The sequence below is a fragment of the Poecilia reticulata genome, linkage group LG5 (assembly GCF_000633615.1).
Source record: "Poecilia reticulata strain Guanapo linkage group LG5, Guppy_female_1.0+MT, whole genome shotgun sequence".
Lineage (NCBI taxonomy): Eukaryota > Metazoa > Chordata > Actinopteri > Cyprinodontiformes > Poeciliidae > Poecilia > Poecilia reticulata.
Genome location: NC_024335.1, coordinates 8,573,937 through 8,597,229, shown reverse-complemented (window position 1 = coordinate 8,597,229; position 23,293 = coordinate 8,573,937). Strand labels below are relative to the sequence as shown.

The following is a 23,293-nucleotide window of genomic DNA, read 5'->3' as shown; positions in this document are numbered from 1 at the left end:
ATTGCACATGCCAAAAACCAACTACCACAGAAGCCCATTAAGAACCGAGTCCTGTGCCAGCTTTCATTAACAAACCCTGGAGAACAACCTAAAATGGAAATGCTTCCCCACGTCTCGCTACTAAAATGAGTAAAAGTAACCTGAACAAACAGCAACCTGCCTGATATCGCAACAGTGGCCAAAACATTGCAGCAGATAATCAGGAATTCAAGCATCCTAAAAATGGCATTATATATCCTTTGTAGCAGACAAGCCTCAGGTAAAAATGTGACAGGCAAAGGGTGACAGAAAAACAAAATTCACAGAAATACAGTCGAATAATGCTAAACCTTTTTATTGCACAGGTGAATCCTGAATCTAGCGACACAAAAATAATGTGGATAGAAGGTATTGGAAAAAAATAAAAATGAAAAAGCAGCCATGAAATCCCAAAGGAAAGTTTTCCTCTGGCATTTTGACAGTGAGCTGCAACATAACTCTCCAAACCATGCTGAAATCTATAGCTTCTGATTTTATTCTGTGGTGAGGAGCCATTTCTCTTAAAGAATCTGGACCTTTGATTAGCTCTATGGTGCATTTTTGGTTTTCAGGCAGGACAGGGGCAGCTGAGGTGCAGAGGAGTAGAGTAGTGGTCTGACAATCTGGAGATTGCAAGTTTAATTTCAGTTAACCCCCGCCGCATGTCGGAGTGGCCTTCCGCTAGAGACTGAACTCCAGAATCCTACAAACAATGCATATCAATGTAACGATGTGTAAATGTGTCACTCGTTGTGCACAAATTCTGGAGAAAAGAAAATCAGTACAGGTTCAACCAGAAAGTGTAACCTTCAACCACATACAGCTGGATTCAACAGAAAAAAAAACACAAACGCACACACACAAAAATAAATAAAACCACAAAAATCCTTAGAAATTTCAAGTAATACCAAGCCAAGTAATGCATTACTCCCCATTCTATGGACTCAAACAATAAACCTACACATTATAGTGGTACACATTACTGGTTTCATGGGACACAAATAGTCAGAACTGCACATAAACATTTTATATTCCTGCATCTTTCACAATTTTTTATATGTGCAACAGCTATATGTAATATTTATCTTTCCAAGTCAGAATTAAAACTTACACGGCCGTTTTATTTTTATAACTTGAAACTTGTAAAAGATGACTTGGGCCCGATTAGCTGCATTAGTACATTTCAATGAAAGATCATAAAAAAAACGTATGATCTTTAAAACAATACGTCTCAGAATGCTGAAAAGTGTTTTCTGTGCCCGTTTGACACTAATCCAAACATAAGAAAGTCACAAGCCTCTACCTTTGGAGTAGGTTTGTTTGTCCACGCTTACATCTACATAAAGATTAATCAGACCCTAATTAAACAATTGTTTATATAAAATAAATCACAACACATACAGCTTACTTTGTATGATTAGTTTTATTAGCATTATGCCAACAAAATTACTGAAAATATTCTGTAAAACAAAGCTGTGAAAGGTTTCAGTGTACAATGACAGAGTCTCGGATGATTCATAGACCAACAGTTGATGAATAAACATGTTAGCAAAAATAATTCCTGGTATATTTTGTTATATGCTTGGCTCAAGAGTTGTAATATATGGAAACATGTTTTGTAATCAATTTACTTTGAATTTTGTGCTTTGTGCAAAGAAACAATCTCAAGAGTTATGAAACATTTTCTCATTATGCCGTTTTAACATCATTTCACAAACAGAAATCCCACTTTATCACTGATGCAGTGACCATGACAACAGCACTAAACTGTGAACCAGTTAAGACTACAAAACACTCAAACATGTTTTATTAAATCTATATTTTCTTGCCGTTTTAAGTTTAGAAGAATATGATGTAAAATTAGATAAATTAGACATGACAGAAATAAATCTTTTCAAAACTCCTTACATGGTTAAATGATGGAGATTCTGTATTTACTTTTTAAAAACCATGAATAGAAAAGTATATACTCTTTGTAAACAAACTACATGAAAGGTTGGCATGATTAGTCGACATCCGTACAACTGAATTGATTAATTATAATACTGATTTCATAGCAAAGCACAGAACAATTACAATCTGAAATCTAAAACATGATCCTTTTGTGTAAACAAAGAAACAACAACAAAAAAAATCTAGGTTAAATGAGTCAAAAATATCCTGGACATAATTTGTAGTGTTGTAGTAAACTATGTCATGTTAAAATATATAGTTTCATATAACTTTGGCTCATAATATTTTTAAATTGCATTTCAAAAAATATTGACATTTTAAGTTGAATTGCATCTTTTCAGAGAGAAATTAAGACTTTTCAAAACAGCAAATGATGCCACAAAACTGTAAAAAAAAAAAAAAAAATCTTATAGTGAAAATAATACAGGTGATGCACATTATATGAACCTTTAAAAAATTAAGACTTGGACTGCATCCTGAAGATACAAATTTGTATAAAGTCAGACTGAAAAGTGTTTGTGTAGCTTTGATTTGACAAGCTTTTTCCTTTCACACTTGCATTAAATAAACTGTGTGAAGACAGCTGAGAATAATCTTCTCACACGCCACAAAAAGCAGCTTCTTCTGTGATACAAAAAAAATTGTCAAGTATTTTTTTTCCTGATAATTTTCTTCCATCAAAAGCCTGTTTTTTTTTTTGTTCCCCCCCCCTCCCCCCAAGAATATATCAATGAATGACAGCAAAGTAGTACGAACAGAAAATGTGTCTCTGCAGGTCTGATTGCAAAAAGACAAAAAAATGAACTAAAGTCATCCTAATTCTCAGGCACCATCCACATTTCACTACCATGACATTTTTCCATTTTCTCCATGCACACTTCTGCCCAGCCAGCTGTCTGCCACCTGGCTGTTACAGACCTGTGACTCCGCCTAATGGTCGCAGAAGCCAGGCATGGGGAACGGCCTGGCAAAAGCCTCCACCCGGTGTCGCAGATCTGCAATGCGCGCCACCGTCTCTGGGTCCTGGAGGAGGAAGTTCTTGAAGTCCTGGAGCTTTGCTGCAGTAGAAAACAGTAAAATACTTTGATTTAGTTGCTTCTTTTTGTCTTTCCACCAGCTGGAAAATAAAACTGTCTCCCCTCATCCAGCTTTGTGATTTAACTCACTAACACACACATAAATATGTTCACAGCAACCACTGAGTTACAGACTTAATTTACCTCTCTTCAAACAGGCTTACCTGTCTTTTTCTTGACATCCAAAGCAATCTTAAATCCCTCATCCATAAACTCGACAACCTGCACAAAGTCATCTTCTTTGAACTGTCTGGAAGTCAGAGCTGGAGCGCCTACAACCAAAAATAAAATCTAATTACTTAAATTTCTTTCATGCTTTTGTAATTTCTCCTAGACTCTCTTTTTTTCCTCTCAACTATGCAGAGTATGGTGAAAATAAGCTTTCTGAATTGTCAATTAATCCGAACACTGAGTCAGTGTGTCAAAATAACAAATTAAGATAGTTGATGCGATTCTACTCTGAGAATTGTTCAAAACATAAAGTAATATCTGCAAAACATTGCACTGCAGCTCAAAGATTGTGCCTTTAACTGTACTTTCTAGGAAAAACTTTTTTTTTTGCTTGGGAGAACATATTTGGGTGTTTCAGAAAGAAATGCTTCTTAGCAGTTTAGACCTACTTGGTGGAAAATCTCATTAAAACAGGACTTTTATCGATCCAGAAGTATGCCACTTCCACTACTTTCAGTCAAAATAATAAAAAAATAAGTGCTTCCTGTTTTTATCTGTGTATTAAAAATTAACTTGAATAGATGTGGAAGTAAAAAGTCCAAAGGTTTGAGGTATTTTTATATATTTTTTCATCTTGTGTATTGTAAATGAAGTTCAGAAACTACTGAATGCATAATAAGCCATCAGTAGTGCTTTTTAATCAGAACTTGTCCAGAACACAGAAATTGTGATTTCCATTTGAATGAATAGATAAGATACTTTATTGATCCCAATGGGAAATTGGTTATTTGCTGATAAGCTACTCTAAAGCAGTGATTCAACTGTAAGTCTAATTAAAAAAAAAAAAAAAAGTTAAATATTTGTAATAACTTGTTATACGATCAAAACAATCTTTAAACTATAAATACTCAGGTGTAGAAGCACTGGCCACAGATCTGAATGGATCAATTTTTCTTTTAACAGTAGGTCAAAAACTGAAGAACCTGATTGTTCTTCCTACTTGTTAAAACAGTAAAGAACACTTTTACAGTTTATAAACACGTCAACCACCAGTCTGCTCTTTAATACAAGCAAAAACCAACAAAGCAACAAAAAATATAGGTAAAGGAAGATGCACATTCATGAATAAATGGGGATCATCTTACAACTCCTTCACTTTCTGGTGGATTATAAACTACAACCACCATTAAAGAATATGCAGAACCTTTTTTCCCCCTGATACATTTCTTAGAGTAAAATGGAGAAAGAAAATGTCTGATTGTTAAAGATCTAATTATCATCCATCATGCTGTACAGAAACACCAACAGTGAAGGCATTTTAGGCAGGATCTGCAACACATAATGAACTCGCAAAAATAAAATATATTTCTGGAAGAGTAAACAAATAAGACGGAATATGTTGTTTTCTCTTTTTCTAATCTAAGCTTCTGATCATAAACTGAGATATGATGAGCCTATTATTTTACTATATTGTGAAAGCGATCCTTACCCAGCCTGAGGCCTCCAGGGGTCAAGGCGCTCTTGTCTCCAGGACACGTGTTCTTATTGGCCGTGATCGACACGAGCTCCAGCACTCTTTCAGCTCGAGCGCCGTCAATGCCTTTTGGCCGCAGGTCCACCAGAACCAGGTGGTTGTCAGTTCCACCTGAAACATTTTAATCCAACATGTCACCGACAGCTGTATGAGTAAATCTAATCACGTTCCTTCTCAGAAATGCTTTTAAACTAATTGCTTTCCTCATTATTTTTACCTTTAAATGAAATGTATCCATACGCAGCCTTCCGAAACTGACCTCAAGATGTTTTAATTAAAGCTCGCCTCATACAAAACATCTGACAGATGCTACAGAACTAAATGTTCCCACTTGACATGCAGTGTGCAGAGAAACTTATCTAATCAAAGTGATAAATGAATAGTTTATATATTTGAAGAGCTTCCACAACCTTAGTAGCCACTAATCTTCCCAGACTCCACACCCAGTAGATACATCATAAACAGATACATCAACTTGCATATGTGCTCTGATCCTCCAGGAAGAAAGAGCAGGACTGGAAACTATAAAAAAAATCTAACTAATCACAGTTATCAAATAGGTGCCATTAAATAAACTTTAGGTATTTTTCACCAAATCAGATACAAGTTGAGGCAGGACAGAGGGATTTCAATCCATACGGACTAAATGCAGACACGCTTCAAACACCTGGACTTAGGGTTGCATCCTGTGCATCTTCAATCTAATTTGACATAATTATTGTTTAGATTCATTTTAAAAACATGCTATAAACTTCATTRGTATTTTCATGTTATTTGTTTTACATTTTCTTAGGATATATTCTTTAAAAGTAGCCAAGATTGAAAACTGTTCAAAAGTGTTTTTTGAGTATCAATTCTCTGAATTTCTTAGGTTTACAGACGTTTCTCTTTCACCATGATCTATTTTAAACAGCCTAAACACTGTAAACTCAGTATTTTTTTTATTTTAAAGCTATATTGTTATAGAAAAACTTTTTCATTTAGTAATCTGGTTAATTTTTGTCTTCTGAAACCTGGTCATATACACTTTGCATGTACACACTTCAAAATTAATTGACTTTTTAGAATACAAGACAATTAATTACCACAATGGGGTTATTAAACAAATTGCAAATTAATTATAGTGCAGGTGGTATAATTCAACATAGGCTTGTTGTACCTCAGTTGAAGCCAGCGTACAGGGATTTAGAAAAGGCTGGCAGTGCATCTCTAACTTAGTTTGGTACATGTAAATACAGCATTAGAAACCTCCAGAAATCAGACTGCACATGTATTTCCCTTAAACAGAATTGGGAAAAAAATATAGTCATTGTGACATTAGATTGAGCCAATTTGATGAGCTAATGCTGAATCCTTCAACRTGTYATGTGTACATCTCTGAAGTCACTGTGATTAACTGTTTATTTAGATGCCTGCAAGAAAACACTCTAGTTACTGCAGAACATCATCTTCAAAATAAGAAAACCATCAAATATCTTTGTTTTATTTAATTCCATCATTTAATTTATTTTAATTTACTTTTTCCCCCCCCATTTTGTTAATCAAATGTATTTGTCCCCTAAACAGAACAAATACATTCCAATACATTGAGGCAGTGACGGATTAGACCACAGTTGATTTAAAATATATTCATGTTGTACCAAGACCTTCAGCTGGTAGCTTTTGGCAAACTGAATTAAATTTCCATTTTAGCAACAGAAAATCTTTTTCTTTTTATTTTACTTCCATGACAAAAGAAATTACATTCTGCAGTGTAAGCACAAAACAGGTCCATTTTTAAAAAAGCATCAACTTGGGGCCATAGATCAAAAAGGAGCTGAGGCCAGCATATTAAATGCTAAACAAGAGTCAAGCATTTGTTCACAATCACAGCGCGAACACGTTCATCAGATTTGATTTTCCTGACTGACAAGGCAGCCTTATTGGCATTAGTCCATTTACACATCATGAATTTAAATGCACCTTTGTTTTTTCCTCCTGCTGTGTAATTTGCATCTTTGTGACAGGGGGTTCTCATGAGTTTGTTTCAGCACTGTTAGAAGAATCGGTGTCTTATCTGCAGGTTAAAAAAAGTCAAGTGTAAAACATGTATGATTACCTGATACCAGAGTGTAGCCTTTGCTGAGAAGAGCTGCGGCCATAGCCTTTGCATTCTTTAGTACCTGGGCTATATACTCCCTGAACATAGGAGACTGAGCCTGGACAMACAAACAATAGAGGAACAGTGGGATGAGCCTTAGAGAACTGTGATACCAAGACCAACTATTTTATTGTCTTTACCAGAACTGAAGACAGTACTAAAATTTATACCATTAACAATAAAAAAATAGGGGAAGATAAACAGAAAATATTATTAAATCACTTTGCAAGAACGCACATCAACAAGATTCAGATTTACTTTTTTATAGTAGATACCAGAGCAATAGATACATCTGTTTTCCATACAAATCCAAACTTTGTATTAACATTTCCACTAAACATTTTTTTTGTCATATTTACCTGTTTAAGAGCCACTGCTACTCCAGCAATGGCGTGGTTGTGAGGTCCACCCTGCAGGGAGGGAAACACTGCAAAGTTGACTTTGTCTTCCAGGTCGTACATGATTTCTTTTCCTTTCTTGTCCACCGAGCGGACACCCTTACGGTAAAAGATAAGGCCAGCCCTAAACAGAACAAAGTCATTCCCCAATAAAAGACAGTTGCAATTACAAATGTACAACTCTGAACGTTATTCTTGGTTTAATGAGTTGTTATTTTCTACGACCTGTGCAAACATATACATACACACTTTTTTTCAGGTTGTTACAACAGCAAATGTCAATGTCTTTCAAAGATATGTAGTTTAATAAACCAAAAGTAGTGTAGAATGGAGCAGTGGAAAGAAAATGATGAATGGTTTTGTGTCTTATCTTGAAAATAAGACAAAAATAAAATAAAAAAAATTATAAAAACAAGCGTCACAGAAAAACAATGTGGTGGAAACATCATCATGCTGTCGGAATATTTTTATTCTCTATTGGATGGAGGTAAATGAAAGGTAATCCTGGAAGAAAAACAAAATATACAGCCACAGCATAGTTTGTTGCGTCTGTATCCAAGCCTTTCGATCTAATGGTTAGAWCAAAGCACTTTTAGAAACTGGCCAAAGAAAACCTAGCATCACTTTCTTCTACTTCATAAWTGTTACCTTATATTGGCATATTAAATTAAAATACATCAAAGTTTGTGCTTCTAACATGATAAAATGTAAAAAAAACAACAACATAAGTGTCATTACCTGGAGCCTCTGAGGGACTTGTGTGTGGTGGAAGTGACGAGGTCAGCATGTTCAAACGGTGAAGAGACTGCCTTTGCAGCTACCAGGCCACTAATATGAGCCATGTCCGCAAGCAAGTAGGCATTAATACCTGTGCATAGCTGTGAGGAGAAGGATGGAATAAACAAACGTTAAAATTTTTATTCTTTTGGTATAGTAAATTATTATTAAAAGAAAGAAATTGCTTTAACATCTAACTTAATTATTTGTAAACCAAGGGTAAGGCGTACTTTGTTCAGCTTGTTGAAAGTTACGTTAAGGAAACAGAGTCTCAGCTGTTCTGCATTAGCATTTTCTCTGCATGATTAAGATTTGATAACTAACTCTACATCTGCAGACGTTACCCATCTTCTTAGAGGCAAGATATTTCAAGATGTGTAATTACACTCTCATTGGCAGTCCTAAGAGGCCTGAAATATGAAGGCAACGTTCAATAAATCTATGSTTTCACTTGCCAACATGTGTTGAAAAAGACACAAATAATAAATAGCTTGGTAAAATGTAAATGAATCTCTGGCATGGGATCAGAACAGCAAACTGCATTACAACTAATATGCATCATAATAACATTSCCTTCCTTTAATACATAAACTGGATGTATGATGGAAAAAAGCARGGGMAAAGAGTGTCAGGATGCCAACAGTGGAAGAAAATGAAGGTAGCATGACTGTCAAAGTCTAGTGGTTGCTAAAAACACAGCTCCATAATGGTAGGACACTCCATCTGATGGTGCTATCTAAAGTGGAGCTCTGCCACAAAGGCAACCAGTCATGGAGCGAATAAAGTAAATTAGCTGGTTGGTATAACAAAAACAGATAAAGGGCCCCCTTGTGCACCATCAAAGAGGACAGTGAAGTGTGTGTTTAAAAGTTGCTGCTGTGAGGCAACAAAGGATGAAAGCATCTGTATGTGCATGAAAAGTGTTTTGAAATGTTTTTTCCACAAAATATCTGAAGAATGAGGGCTACTGAATTAGGAGCTATGCAATTTCCACAGCTGAATAGAAGTTAGTAAAAATGTGTCTGGAAGAAAGTCCGGCAGGGTCTGACCTATTATTACACCAGACGGGTAGGTTTGCCATCTAAATGAAAAAGGTTGACCCGAGTTTTGCATTAAAGGACAAAGCTGCTCTGAACTCCTTAACACAGCAAGTGGTGGAGCAAACAGGTAGGGTGAAAGAAGGGTGAGGTTTGAATATTAGGGAGCTCAGTTCACCTTCTTGATGCGGGCATAGTCAATGAGGCGAGCGTAGGCGCTGGTGCCAGCGATGATGAGCCTGGGCCGGAACAGCTTGGCTGTCATCTCCATCTGCTCATAGTCTATGAGTCCCGTTGCAGGCTGCGTAAAAACAGACAGGTTGAGAGGAAAGAAAAGGAATATTGAAAGAAGAAGTAGTGGGGGAGGAATATCAGAATATAAGAGGGAGCGCAAGGGTCAGAAGGGGAAAATATGAGAAAATGAGAGGATGAAAAAAAAACTTAGATATTTGAAGATCAAGAGCGGGCATATCAACACGGAGAAGAGACTTTTCCATTTGAAGCTCATTTGAAGCAGCTGCAATTGAAGTACTTTGGGCACTTTTAAAAGAGGAAGGAATGTATCTAAGGAAGACATTTACACCAATCATATCATGCAGGAAGATGGAGCAATTGCAGTAATGCACCACTACTTATCCTAATTCAGCCTTTCAGGGGCCTCCTAAACTGGGGAGATGAGGCTGAACAGATCATGCTGGTTTTAAGATTCTCCCCGCTCCTTTTCAATAAACTGGGCAATTTAAGAAACATGGTAGTTAATCTGTTTCTCTCAGGATGTAGTTAAAGGAGACATGAACTGACCAGCCTGTCTGCATCCTTAACCTACAGCTTTACCCATCTAATCTTCCTCCCAGCTTTGGAGGAGAGACAACGAAGGACAGCTGGATGAACCAGAAAAAACAGAGTGGGAGACAGACACATTGGAGAAGAAGGCAGTAGGAGACAAGAAAAAAAAAAAAAAAAAAAAAAAGAACAGAAAGGAGGAGAGAACGCTTTATTTAGACAACCTGATAATCTCCCATCTCAAGAGCACATCTATGGATGCCCTCCTCACTCCATCAACCTGCTCATTGTGAGGACGGAACCAGTGGTGCTGGCCAGCCTGTCGATTTCCCATTATCTCTCTCGCAGAGGGGTCCTGCCTGCCCATACATCAGCAGGTCTGGACAAGCAGAGCCTCATCGCCATCCATCAGCTGCTACCAACACTACCGTACATTCACGATCCCTCGGTAGAAAATACATTAAACATTCTGAGGAGTGATCATATCTGTTGGATATAAATCCTGTTAACGTTTGGGGGACACAGATTTTCACAGATCACAATTTAAGTCAACAAGTAAGTAAATGTTTTAAATCAAGGATTCCTCCACATTTTTTGTTCTTACAATTCTAGGCTTTACTTTCCAGAGTTCACAGTTATTTATGTTTGTTGTAAAATATAAAACACACAGATTGGCAGTTTACCAATTTGTAGCAACTATTTTTACACTTGTTGGGCTTTAAATATAAAAACCAGAGAGAGAAGGAACGACAAGGAAGGAAGACRGGACAAAAAGGAGGATGCCTAAGGAAGAAGGAAGGTAGGAAGGGAGGATGCWCAAGAGGTTCGGAGGACACAAAGGAAGGAAAAGTGCAAGGACAAATACAAGGGATGAATTGTAGGAAGGAAAGAAGAAAGGAAGTGTAAAGGGAAGGATTTCTTGGACGCCTGGTAAATGGTGGGAATAAAGTCTGAAAATATATATTTTTCACAATTTTTCCATCCTTCATTAAAGTAAATTTCCAATGAAATGACATTCACAGACTTTACCTGCATGTCTTTTTTTTTTTTACTGTTGCAACACCTGAATTTCCCCACTATTCTCCTACTTTATTTACTTGTCTGGAAGGCAAAGGTCACTTTATTTAYATAGCACATTTTCCGCAAAGTGCTGAAACAAATTAGGAAGGGTAAAAACARGTATTAGAAAACTACAACTACTTCCAGTCTTTGCAAAAAACCATGGTCTTAATCATTAACAGCTACTMCACAATCTGGCCAAHAATGAGTGGTGACTGCAGGTCAGAGCAACAAGTGAGGCTCTCCCAGGACCGCGATAAGATCAGCCAAAGGTTTCAGTGCGACACATGCTCTTCCTTCTGCCAAAACTCACTGTCAGGGCACAATAAGTGGATCTCTGTGTGCAGACTGYGCTTTGTGATGAACAGCTGTTTTGTTAGTTGCCCATTATACATAAAGTTTGTATAATATTCTAGTGGGTGCCAAGAGATTATGCATTATCAAAGTGCCATAATGTTCTTCATTAAAGTGAAGTCATTTAGTCATTTAGACTTGTGAGCTAAATGTTGTTATAACCAAAATAGACCAGGGTGTGTGGTTTAAATTTGACTCTGTTTTGAAGCAAAAAAAAAAAACAAAAACAAAAAGAACCATATTGCCAAAAAGTCCTGTTTCATAGCCCAGATAAAGAATGGCAACATTTTATAAACCTGCAAACTATAATGAGATGTTTGTATTTTAAACAGAGTAGTATTCAAATTTCAGCAACCTTTGGACCTATTGGGGGTCAAACACACCTGAGCTGCTGCTATATTGATACATTTATCAGTATAGGAACTTAACAGTAATGTGGCATTACAACACTGGTTTTAATTTGTTGTCAGAAAATTTCCCAAAGTGGAAAAAGAAATGAGGAATGGAAAATATCTGAAAATGGTGGGTTACATGATTTGTTAAATTTGGGAAGAGCATCCAGTCAATTGAGATGAGAAATTACTTTTACAAGGAAGAGTTTCCATGGTAGTAGTCACTCAAATCAGAGCCAACATATAAACATATAAAAGGAATAAATATTGCACAAACAAAAAAAACATTCAATAAATCAAAGAGCTCTAAAGAGATTTGATCAGCGGTCCAACATGAATAATCATCATCTAAACTGCAGTGCACTTTTAAGATTTCAGAAATTAATATACAAGGTGAAATTACACATGATTTCTGCATTTTTTTAATTATTCATCTCCATAATTCATCAGTTATGAAACTAACAAAGTAAGTTCAGCTAAATGTTAGCTTATTATTAGAAAGCCTATTAGCAATTGCCATCTCAAAGCACAACGCAAAATAAACAAATCCAGTTTATTTAAAGAAATATAGTATATTCAATGCAATATGGCCGTAAAATCTGGATAAMACTGGCAAAAAGTCAGTCAGCAGGAAGCTCCTGACTCTTCAGTAAGTAAATACACATGCATTGTATTATGTTACAATTCGGAAAGAAGAATAAATTGCCTCAACATTTTTCAACAAACAAATTTGATTGTTTATTGAAAAGCAAACGTCACAGCGTATTTGAATCTATGAAYGGCTCAATGTTTTTGAGGGGCTATTACAATGAGTGGCTAATTTACAACCGTTTTCACATACATTCAATTCAGCCCAACAAATAATTTCAGGTATTTTACAAATGACACAACCGACAGGTGCCAACAGCATCATTGTGTTTACTGAGCTGGTCAGTCTCCACAACATTACCTTTGTGTTCACACATWTGTTTGACAAGTACTTTTTAGTTTATTAKAATTTTATTAAATGGTTACACAGCTTTAGTTTATTGTAATTCACAATTATGCACATATGTTTTAGTGGCTTAATGCTKTTATAGGAACATGTCTAATTGTTTCTATTATAAGAGTAGTTATGGAAATCCAGTTAAATGTTGCTACAGTGCAAGCATWGCAAAATGACAGGGATCAAAATAGTGCTAATACGTAAATGCAAGAAATATATAATTGCTTTATGCTTATATAAAACAAAAACTTGGAACATGTTATAATTCTTAAAGCCTGGAAGTGCTACTGACAGTTTTCATAACTTCAGAGTAGAAGTAGGTGAAAAGGCTTCAGAACAGCCAATGAAAAAAAGGACAGCAGTGCTGCCAAGGTTCCTCTTAGTTTAGAATCTTTTCCTGCTCAACWGATTTAAAGAAATTTGAAAATTTTGTTTTTGAAAAGTGCAAAATTTTAGCTGCATTACATTTTTTTTTACCATATCTGTCTTATCTTTCTCCAGTGTGTTTTGAAATGTATGCTGCAGGCATCTGCTTACGTTTAGCTTGTAAGGCATGGACTCAAAGTAGATTGATGTTGCAGAGATCCTCTTCACATCTGACATGTAGCCATGGGTCAGACTGCAGAGACAAAAAATATTTTTTAATGTGCAACTCTGACAACTTTATGCAATAACAATAAATTGCTTTAATAATAAAAAGTATATAAAAAAAGAAGGCATGAGCCATGGTGTTGGTTATTCGAGCCTCATAGTGAGACACTAGTTTTGGTCAACAAAGAAACTGGGGCAGCTTTGAAAAGAAAGAGAATAAGAACAAGAAAAGCCCCAAAGGGGGAGAACAGAATAAGAAGCAGCAGTGAATACTGACTGTCCACCATCAGGCAGGTCCAGGCCCATGATGCGGTCATGCGGGTTGAGTACAGCTGTGTAGGCAGCAAAGTTAGCAGGAGAACCCGAGTATGGTTGGACGTTGACGCCCCACTTCTCTGGGTCCAGGTCAAAGGCCTCCAAAGCTCGCTTCTGACACAGAAGCTCAATTTGGTCAACCACTTCTGCTCCACCGTAGTATCTAAGGCCAAAGAAAAGGGCAGAAAAAAATATAATTGTCAAAAAAAATATATAGGTGATAATGCTAAAACAAAGTTTCATAGTTTAATTCTTGATTAAAGTTGATGCTAGAAGCAATTAATGAACAACTGTGAAATTTAGGACTTTAAATGAAGCAGAACCTCTGTGACATGAAAATGTCTCCCAAAGAAAAGGACATTTCCCCAGCTAATTAAAACTGGCTAAATAAGAAGGTTTAGATATTGTGCTGCAAACAATAAGCATTCCTGCTCTACAACTAGAAGTTAACATATCAACAGGATATAGGCAATATATGAATTTCAAAARAGCATCTCTCAATTTTATAATTTTTCTTTTTAATCAGTTATAGGAAGAGTCAGAAGATATAATTGGCATTRACAGCAYGGTTCACTGGAAACCCTTGCAAYAAACAACCCCAAAGAGATTAGGGGTTTTAAGTAAATAAGTTCAGACGGGTTAAAGGTTCAGGGAAAAATACCATAATATGCAAAACATTTGCATATTATGGTATACCTTACTCATTCATCTTAATTCAGACTTGCAAGTTTGTTTCCTTCATAATTGCCCTCCTGTTAAAATAGTCCATTACATTCTGAATCTATCAGGACCAGGTCATGCAAAAGTGGKTGCTTCTTTACTTRAACAACTCCTGATGTATGAAGCAAGTAATCAAGTGAACTTTGCAAGTAAACCATGTTATGAAAACCCAGCAAACGTGCATATTCATTTGTAAATTATTTTGTTATACAAAGCAAGACATCAAAATCCAAGTCATCAARATGTTTYATCACTTCAAAAGCATTAGTCAGAAATGGAATCATTAGTTGAAAAAAAGCTTCTCCCATCTTTGACYCAAATGTGTTACGACAAACCGAGGGCATTTCAGGCTGAAAATATTGAAAACGTTTCAGCGAAATTGCAGATGAAAAAGAGACTGACTGCCGCAGCACAAACCTTTAAAAAGAAAGGGATTATRTTTTGTTTCATTACACTAAAGTGTAAAACAGCAGAGAGGGCAAATGTGGGCAGAGGGTTCCAAACTAACACCAAATACAATAGAAAGGAGACTTACAAGGCTTTTATTTAAACATCAAACGATGAGTGTTTCACAGTATTAAGCTTTCATTTTATTGCTGATATGTGAATTATTCAAACAGAATAAYACATTTTAAAAATTATTGCGTGAAAATAAATGAAAACTCAATTAGAAACGACTGTAAATATATCCAATGTTCCCCATTGGGAATCYTCGTCAGCAACCTAGGGGCGGWGGATTAGTAACATGATTAGGGTATGCAACACGCAGAATCSAGCATAAATCAGTATGCATGCATGTATTCCTTTATTTTTGAAGATCTGCAGCAAATGTCCCAAAGCCCAAAGTATCAGCACTGTTAATAAGCTGAGGTGTGGCTGAATAAACACTCACCTTCTCCCTGGGTAGCCTTCAGAATATTTGTTGTTCAGACATGAGCCCTGAGCTTCCAGAGCTGCTCGGCTGCAGAAATTCTGTGATGACAACACACACACACGCACACACACACACACACACACACACACACACGCACTCAGATCAATGACATGAGAGGATAGAAGGGACAAGGATGGCAAATTAAAGTCTGTTAAGTGATAGTGAGAAATCCCCCTTTGGCTAGAAGCAATCATTACAGTATTGAACCTGTGGTCGGCCATAGACTAACACTCAACACTTCTGAGTGTTTATCTCTGCACTGCTGGAGGACACACAATAATGTGATGAGTGTTTGTGCACATGTTGAGGTATATTCATGTGACCCGTTTTTTATGTCCTATTTTGAAATGTGCTTTCATAGTTAAAGTATTGTTAGTATGTTCAGCTAAAAAAATGGGTGCAAACCTCTGACATAGGTTAAAAACTCCATCCTTAAGCTAAATAACATCTCGGATTGGGACWAAAACCTGAGCCGTTTTTCTTTTTATCATGCCTCACGTCATTCACATTTCATGAAATGCAATTTGTGTAATCACAGTAAAAGACAGTTGTGAAATGATAAGACTTTGGTCCTTATCAGGTACCTTATATTTGTACAGTTAATAGATGGAACAAACTAAATTTATCTCTGAGTAAACATCAGATACCCTGACATCCAACTTAGGTTTTCCAGTTTAACCTCTGCAGCAAAGCTAGTGTATGTTATAACACTGGTCTGTAACACAGTGCGTTGCAATAATTTGTCTTTTCAGCAGATACAGGAACGTTGATGTGAAAAATGGATGAAGCAAGATACAAACAAAAGGCCTTACATAAGGGTTGAGAGGTTTACTTCCCACATGACAACAATCCCAAACACAACAATAATTTAAATATGAAAGATATTCCTTTTTTTGAATGGCCCAGTCAAAGTCCAGACCTAAATCCATTTGAGGACGTGTAGAGTTAAAGGATGCTTGATATTCAATCCGACTGAATTTTAACTTTTTTTCTAACAAAGTCCTCTAGATGGACTTATTATGGATGAGCTGACATATCCATAATCACATTACTTGCACCTGCAAATGCAGGAAAAAATAACACAAATGCACAGGAAACCCTTTTTGGCACATAAAAAGGAAAAAAAAAAAAAAAAAAGAAAAAAAAGAAAAAGATTTCAATGCAAATACATTGCTTTGTACTGATGCATCACATAAAATCCTAGTGAAATACAATGCTAGTGTTTTTTTGTGTTAAAATGCCAAAAAGTTAATTGGCTATAAATTAGGGTTGCAGACAAAATCTTGCAACGTTGATATTGTTAAATATTGTGATGATCATAACAATTGTAATGAATACGTTTTCCTTTCTTACCCGCCAGTGTGGTGCAACCCTTTGTAACGTTTAGTATTTCTGGTACGACTGTGTGTGTACCAGGTTTGGGCATTTATGGCAATGACACTCCATCCAACAATAGTAATTTAAAAACGGAAATAGTGACAATATATTTTGCAGACCCAGTGTGAATACTCTTTAAACTGTACAGGCAGACACAGAAAAATGCGTTCCCCACTCTCCGTTTTGATTGGGTGGTGCTGGTGTATCATGTGTGCGTGGTTATGGTAATGCTTATCAGAAGAGGAAAGAGGAGATCAAGGAAGAYAACAGCTCCAGTAACAGCTTTCTGTTCACCCGTCTGTCATGCCAATAAATGTGCATGTATTAGCAAAGGAAAAGCAGTCRCTTTGAGGCGTGTGTGTTGGGTGGGTGGGTTGGTAACGTGTGTCAAAATGTATGTCTTTTCTTTCAAGGTGCGTCTGCCTGACTGTTGCTCTGATGAGCCATGCAGAGTGAGTTAGAGAGGAAGCAGGATGAAGATCTCAGCTTTATCTCACACTAGAGCGGTCAGGCTTTGTGCTGAGAAGAGGCTGATATACTCCACTGAACAACTACTGTGGCAAAAAAAGAAACAAGGGGAGAGAGAAAGAACAACAGAAGATAAAACACTGTCTGCTCTTCTGAATAGTAAGTCTCCATTTCACACTATAAGGCTCTGGAATAAAAACAAAAAGAATGACCAATTTTGGTCCTTGGGAGTATTTAGATATTCAATCTTATAACGAGTAAAGATTTCTCTAAGCATTTTTATATAAAAATATCTTATTTCATAGATGTACAGCCTGCCAATGAGTTTCTAACATTCCTTGGTTCTTGTTATACTGTGTGAAGTGTTACATCATCGCACGCTTTAGAAACAAGGTCTCTCTCAATTAAAATAAAATTGGACATGGGGGGCAGGAGAATTGGGCAAAGTGTTGTGATTTGGCACAATGAACTGAGTAAAAAAGATAAAAAAATATTTGGACTGGTCCAAGGAAGAAAAATTCAGTACAAGTACAAACAAAATGGGATAGCTATGAATTGGAACCACAGTTGGACAACAACTCTGAATGTTATTCATATTTTAAAGACTAAAAGGTCCACTGTTTCCCCAACCAGGTTCGTCACTCTCTGGCAGGAGTTTCTACAGAATATAAATGAAGGAGTGGAATAACCTTCAGCTATCTGACTGTGCTGGTCTGAATTAAAATAATAAAGTGAATTTGACAAAGTTGAATATTACACTGAAGCAAATTTGGTATGTCTAATCCTGAGGTAAAAAGACTCTTTTAAATAGAATAAATAAATAAAGAGATTAAATAATMGATATAAAAAACTGCATACACGTATAAATAGTTTATGTTGAAAGGACTGCTTGTAAACATCTACTATCAAGGAATGTTATTATTGAGGCATTAGCCTGTTAGTCAGTGTGTTACTAAATCCAGTCTACTACACAGAGTGTTCAGACACGCCCATCTGCCGTTTGTACTAGGGATGAAGACCAGAAGTGATGTCAATGTAGCACAGCAGTACAGTGACTAGAAATCTGAAGCATAAATACTTAATTCTATGAGTGACTTACGACTTACCCGATAGTTTGAAACACTCAGGAGAGTCTAATGTGGAGGCTAAAGTGCCAACTGGTTTGTTGTTCTGCTAGCTTTTATGTCAGCGTGCAAAATTAGTGAACTGAAGCTTCTGTTTGGTGCAGGTCAAAAGAGAAGAAAAGAATATCTAGGTTTGCACTTCAGAACAGAAAAATAGTAATCATTACCTCTCCAGGAGGTGCATATGTGTAGGATGATAATGTGTTTAGAGCAAAATACATTTTCATAGGAAAGACATAAACCTAATGTAAACAGATCAGGTCACAATCAGAGCAAAATGTATGGTGGAAATAAAAATATATTAGAAGACTGGAGATTTAKTTCATTGACACATTAAGAGTTTTATGTCTTCAAAATGTTCAACTCATCATTTATTATATCTAGGAATTTTTAATCTTCAGATTACAACAGCTAAATCAGTCAGATAAAAGAACGTAGCTTCTTTATTCCTCCAGTATTCATTATTTTTTCTAAAGTTGTTCTACTACAAGCTGTTCKSYKRAARKTTTYMWYTYMAAAWTTYMWWMSKTTTYMMMMYWMMRGKTTTTTYSTTTKRAWWWTYMARGSMWTTTWAAAAAACACCACATTAAATAGTTGGATTTTATTATCCGTATGTCCTRGTTACATTCCAAAAGCTGCAGTGTGGAAAATAACAATTTTACTGTTTTGTTCAAGTTTTTTTTWATTTAATTGTACTAATTAGGATAAATTTCAAAATCAGTAATAACAAGAGTTGTAAAATCTGAAACAGATTATCTATAGTAAACATAATGGTTAAATTAGTTTTTCATTTCTAATGCCTATTTACATTGTAGTAAAAATTACAAYTGAACAAAATCTTAGTTTGCTTGGCACCTAAATAGACCCAGCTTACAAACCAGATGTCCAGTTGAAAACCAAAACAGACCAAATAACTGAAGTTGTAATWCTTCCACTTCTGCATGAGTTTATGTGGTAATCTGTGGTTCTGTTACCAATTCAAAAACAAAATTAGTGCGTTAAACAAAAGATTTGATGTGGCAAGTCATCTAAATATAAATCTGTGTTAAAAGGCCTTTATTTAATACAAATTCAGTTTTTTATCTTCCAGATAATGGAATAAAGTGCAGAAGCACAAACATTTTTCATGATTCAGTTTGTCTTCCCCCAGCCATACTCAGAAAGTAAAAAAAATGCCAAATGCATTTTAAAACTGCATGATCATTACCATAAACAAAACGATGAAAATTATTTATTTTCCACTGTTGAGTTTTAAATACCTCAGACGCAATGAGCTCCAAACCACGGCACTGTCTGTCCTTCTCCTTCCGCAACAGAGCCCACATTTCTGGGTCGTCCTCAGCCAGACTCTCCTGTCCGGTCCAGGATCCATCTTCATCCACCGTTCGGGTGGCTGCATGGGACTGCTGGAACCGTACACCGAGACGAATGGAGGNCCCGATAGTTTGAAACACTCAGGAGAGTCTAATGTGGAGGCTAAAGTGCCAACTGGTTTGTTGTTCTGCTAGCTTTTATGTCAGCGTGCAAAATTAGTGAACTGAAGCTTCTGTTTGGTGCAGGTCAAAAGAGAAGAAAAGAATATCTAGGTTTGCACTTCAGAACAGAAAAATAGTAATCATTACCTCTCCAGGAGGTGCATATGTGTAGGATGATAATGTGTTTAGAGCAAAATACATTTTCATAGGAAAGACATAAACCTAATGTAAACAGATCAGGTCACAATCAGAGCAAAATGTATGGTGGAAATAAAAATATATTAGAAGACTGGAGATTTAKTTCATTGACACATTAAGAGTTTTATGTCTTCAAAATGTTCAACTCATCATTTATTATATCTAGGAATTTTTAATCTTCAGATTACAACAGCTAAATCAGTCAGATAAAAGAACGTAGCTTCTTTATTCCTCCAGTATTCATTATTTTTTCTAAAGTTGTTCTACTACAAGCTGTTCKSYKRAARKTTTYMWYTYMAAAWTTYMWWMSKTTTYMMMMYWMMRGKTTTTTYSTTTKRAWWWTYMARGSMWTTTWAAAAAACACCACATTAAATAGTTGGATTTTATTATCCGTATGTCCTRGTTACATTCCAAAAGCTGCAGTGTGGAAAATAACAATTTTACTGTTTTGTTCAAGTTTTTTTTWATTTAATTGTACTAATTAGGATAAATTTCAAAATCAGTAATAACAAGAGTTGTAAAATCTGAAACAGATTATCTATAGTAAACATAATGGTTAAATTAGTTTTTCATTTCTAATGCCTATTTACATTGTAGTAAAAATTACAAYTGAACAAAATCTTAGTTTGCTTGGCACCTAAATAGACCCAGCTTACAAACCAGATGTCCAGTTGAAAACCAAAACAGACCAAATAACTGAAGTTGTAATWCTTCCACTTCTGCATGAGTTTATGTGGTAATCTGTGGTTCTGTTACCAATTCAAAAACAAAATTAGTGCGTTAAACAAAAGATTTGATGTGGCAAGTCATCTAAATATAAATCTGTGTTAAAAGGCCTTTATTTAATACAAATTCAGTTTTTTATCTTCCAGATAATGGAATAAAGTGCAGAAGCACAAACATTTTTCATGATTCAGTTTGTCTTYCCCCAGCCATACTCAGAAAGTAAAAAAAATGCCAAATGCATTTTAAAACTGCATGATCATTACCATAAACAAAACGATGAAAATTATTTATTTTCCACTGTTGAGTTTTAAATACCTCAGACGCAATGAGCTCCAAACCACGGCACTGTCTGTCCTTCTCCTTCCGCAACAGAGCCCACATTTCTGGGTCGTCCTCAGCCAGACTCTCCTGTCCGGTCCAGGATCCATCTTCATCCACCGTTCGGGTGGCTGCATGGGACTGCTGGAACCGTACACCGAGACGAATGGAGGGCCGCTGGCACAAGGGCTTGGGGCAGGAACCAAGTGAGGATGACCGAAGTAACACAGATGGAAAATGTTCAAATTAAAGTGTGTCAKTTTTAGAAACACATTTTCTGAAACTGCATTTTTGGGCTGAAAGTAGGTTGTGGTTCATAAAGACCAACACAAATTATAGAAGAATTTGGGGTGGGGGTGTGGGAGGTACTTCTGTTATCAGTTTCAGTGAACATTTTTAACCATTCTAAGGGATGCAGGCAAGTTACACAGAACATAATGTCTCACACTTGAATACTTCACATTTCAAAGCAGGAGCCAGATTTTTAAAAAAAATATTCCCCCCCCCCCCCCTCCAAGACTTTTTCTCAGCTCATTTTCTCTTTCACTTCAATGCGTAGTCTGGTACAATTAGAAGATTGTGTTTGCACGATATCAATAATCAGCACAGTTATTCAATTATGCTTCCATCAGCACTTCTACAAACTGAGCGACTGACTTTTACTGCCTTAGTGTACCAGAAGGGATGTATAGAGAGAACAGATTCAGCACTTCCTGCTTATCTAATCTGGACTAGGGCTGGCAAGTTCTGCTGCTGCCGCTGGAATGCCAGATCGCACAAGAGTGCAGAGACTAAAAATTTAACGGGTCCTTTTTAAAATATGAATCCTCCCACTGGGTTGAATTCTGCCTCCATTCCTCAGTTTTTTACCCACATACTGCTTGGACAGCCAAAAAACTTTCAAGCAGAAAAAAAGTCAAAGCTTTACATAAATGGATATGAGACACAATTAAAAAATTTTTAAAAACGGTGCTTTGTGAGAGAACGCATTGGGGGTTAAATTAAACACATGACTGGTTGATTACATGCAGAATAAACTGGCTTCTTCCTGACATTTAATCAACAACATGATTATAACTGTGCTTCGATCAATCGCTCCACATCTAACCTGTAGTTATCATCTGTACAGGTGGGCTAGGGTGTGAGGGACAGCCTCCCTTTAATAGCACCATTAAAAAGCAATTAACACAATGCTCAGGACCAACTAAGGACATTCATTTAACAAGAGCTATTATCCTCTTCTCAAATGCAGCAAAATGTTGAGGGTATTTTACCTTTCAAAGAGRCCTTTTTCTACATTTAAGGTGCGAAAAGAACAAGAAAAGATTTTAAAGTTTTACTTGATATTTTCAAGAAAGGAAAGGTTGAATAGTGCAAGATGGGAAAGGGACTACAGTAGATATACATTGAGAAGTCATCCTTTGATTAGAATTTGCAACTTTTCAACTTGATTGGCCAGACCAGTGGTCCCTTAGTGGTAATCTAAAGAAATCCAATCCACAAATTCTACAGAAGTGCAGAAACAATGATGTGCAAAGAATTTTATGTTGAGGTCAGAATCCTAGAGTGTGGAAGTCTTTAAGTAAAACAGACTCAAAAGTGAATTACCAGGATGAATTCAAAGTTTAAAAATGTAGTCTGAGGAAGCACAAGGACGTGAGAAGCTTAACAAGAAACTGAATTTTCTACGATATTTTTAGATACATTTGTGACTTATTCAGCCTGTGAAAGAACGAGACAAGAGCAAAAATTTCAACAGTTTTGTGCTTTAAGATTCATTACTCAGACAGGACGGCGCAGGTGTTCAAACCAGAAAATCACCAATTACAAAACAAACTCCTGCCTCGCCGTGAGAARTGGTTTTACTAATGTTAGACAAAATAATTGSTAAAATAAGATTAAAGACAATTACAAATCTGAAAGATTTAAAAAAAAATCCTATTAGGGCTACACACTAGTTATCACTACATCAGTGTGCTCAAGGTTAATATCAGAAGTGTTAGCCAATAGCTATTGGYTAATATTTCAGTACYRTTTGCATACCAGTAAGATATTCAACAACTTGGACAGATTCTTACTACAGTATATATCCAYGGACTAATAGCCTGACTGTCTATGAGCTTTAGCATATCCGAGATGCTAGAGGTCATAAAGTGTGCAGGAAACATGCATGACAACAGGAAGAAAAAATGTGGATTTATTGCAGCAGATGTTTGTGCAATATCTGCCAATAAAATTGCCATCGCATAATGTTCTAATACTGTTTAGCTAATGAAAATCAGGTTTTAATATGGATTTTATAGAGAAATTAGAATAGGCCAGAAATCTATGCAAGAAGATCAAATAACATTATTGCCAAGTTAATTATCA

At 36.1% G+C, this 23,293-nt stretch overlaps 1 protein-coding gene across 2 annotated transcripts in view; it reads right to left on the bottom strand.

The window, feature by feature from the left end:
- Positions 1 to 1,422: 1,422 nt before the first annotated feature.
- The window catches only part of shmt2 (serine hydroxymethyltransferase 2 (mitochondrial)), a 26,830-nt gene continuing 4,959 nt past the window's right edge, over positions 1,423 to 23,293 (bottom strand). The window contains exons 2-13 of one of the 2 annotated variants that reach the window (XM_008408452.2): positions 21,034 to 21,112; positions 19,466 to 19,578; positions 15,196 to 15,275; positions 13,546 to 13,746; positions 13,215 to 13,296; positions 9,283 to 9,405; positions 8,029 to 8,168; positions 7,252 to 7,414; positions 6,851 to 6,950; positions 4,708 to 4,863; positions 3,212 to 3,319; positions 1,423 to 3,029 (exon numbers count right to left, since the gene is read on the bottom strand). In XM_008408452.2, the coding sequence (XP_008406674.1) occupies positions 2,902 to 3,029; positions 3,212 to 3,319; positions 4,708 to 4,863; positions 6,851 to 6,950; positions 7,252 to 7,414; positions 8,029 to 8,168; positions 9,283 to 9,405; positions 13,215 to 13,296; positions 13,546 to 13,746; positions 15,196 to 15,275; positions 19,466 to 19,578; positions 21,034 to 21,112 (1,473 nt within the window). In that variant the 3' untranslated portion in view covers positions 1,423 to 2,901. Of the gene's footprint in view, positions 3,030 to 3,211; positions 3,320 to 4,707; positions 4,864 to 6,850; positions 6,951 to 7,251; positions 7,415 to 8,028; positions 8,169 to 9,282; positions 9,406 to 13,214; positions 13,297 to 13,545; positions 13,747 to 15,195; positions 15,276 to 19,465; positions 19,579 to 20,920; positions 21,113 to 23,293 lie in introns of both variants that reach the window. The other variant, XM_008408453.2, reaches the window with a different exon arrangement.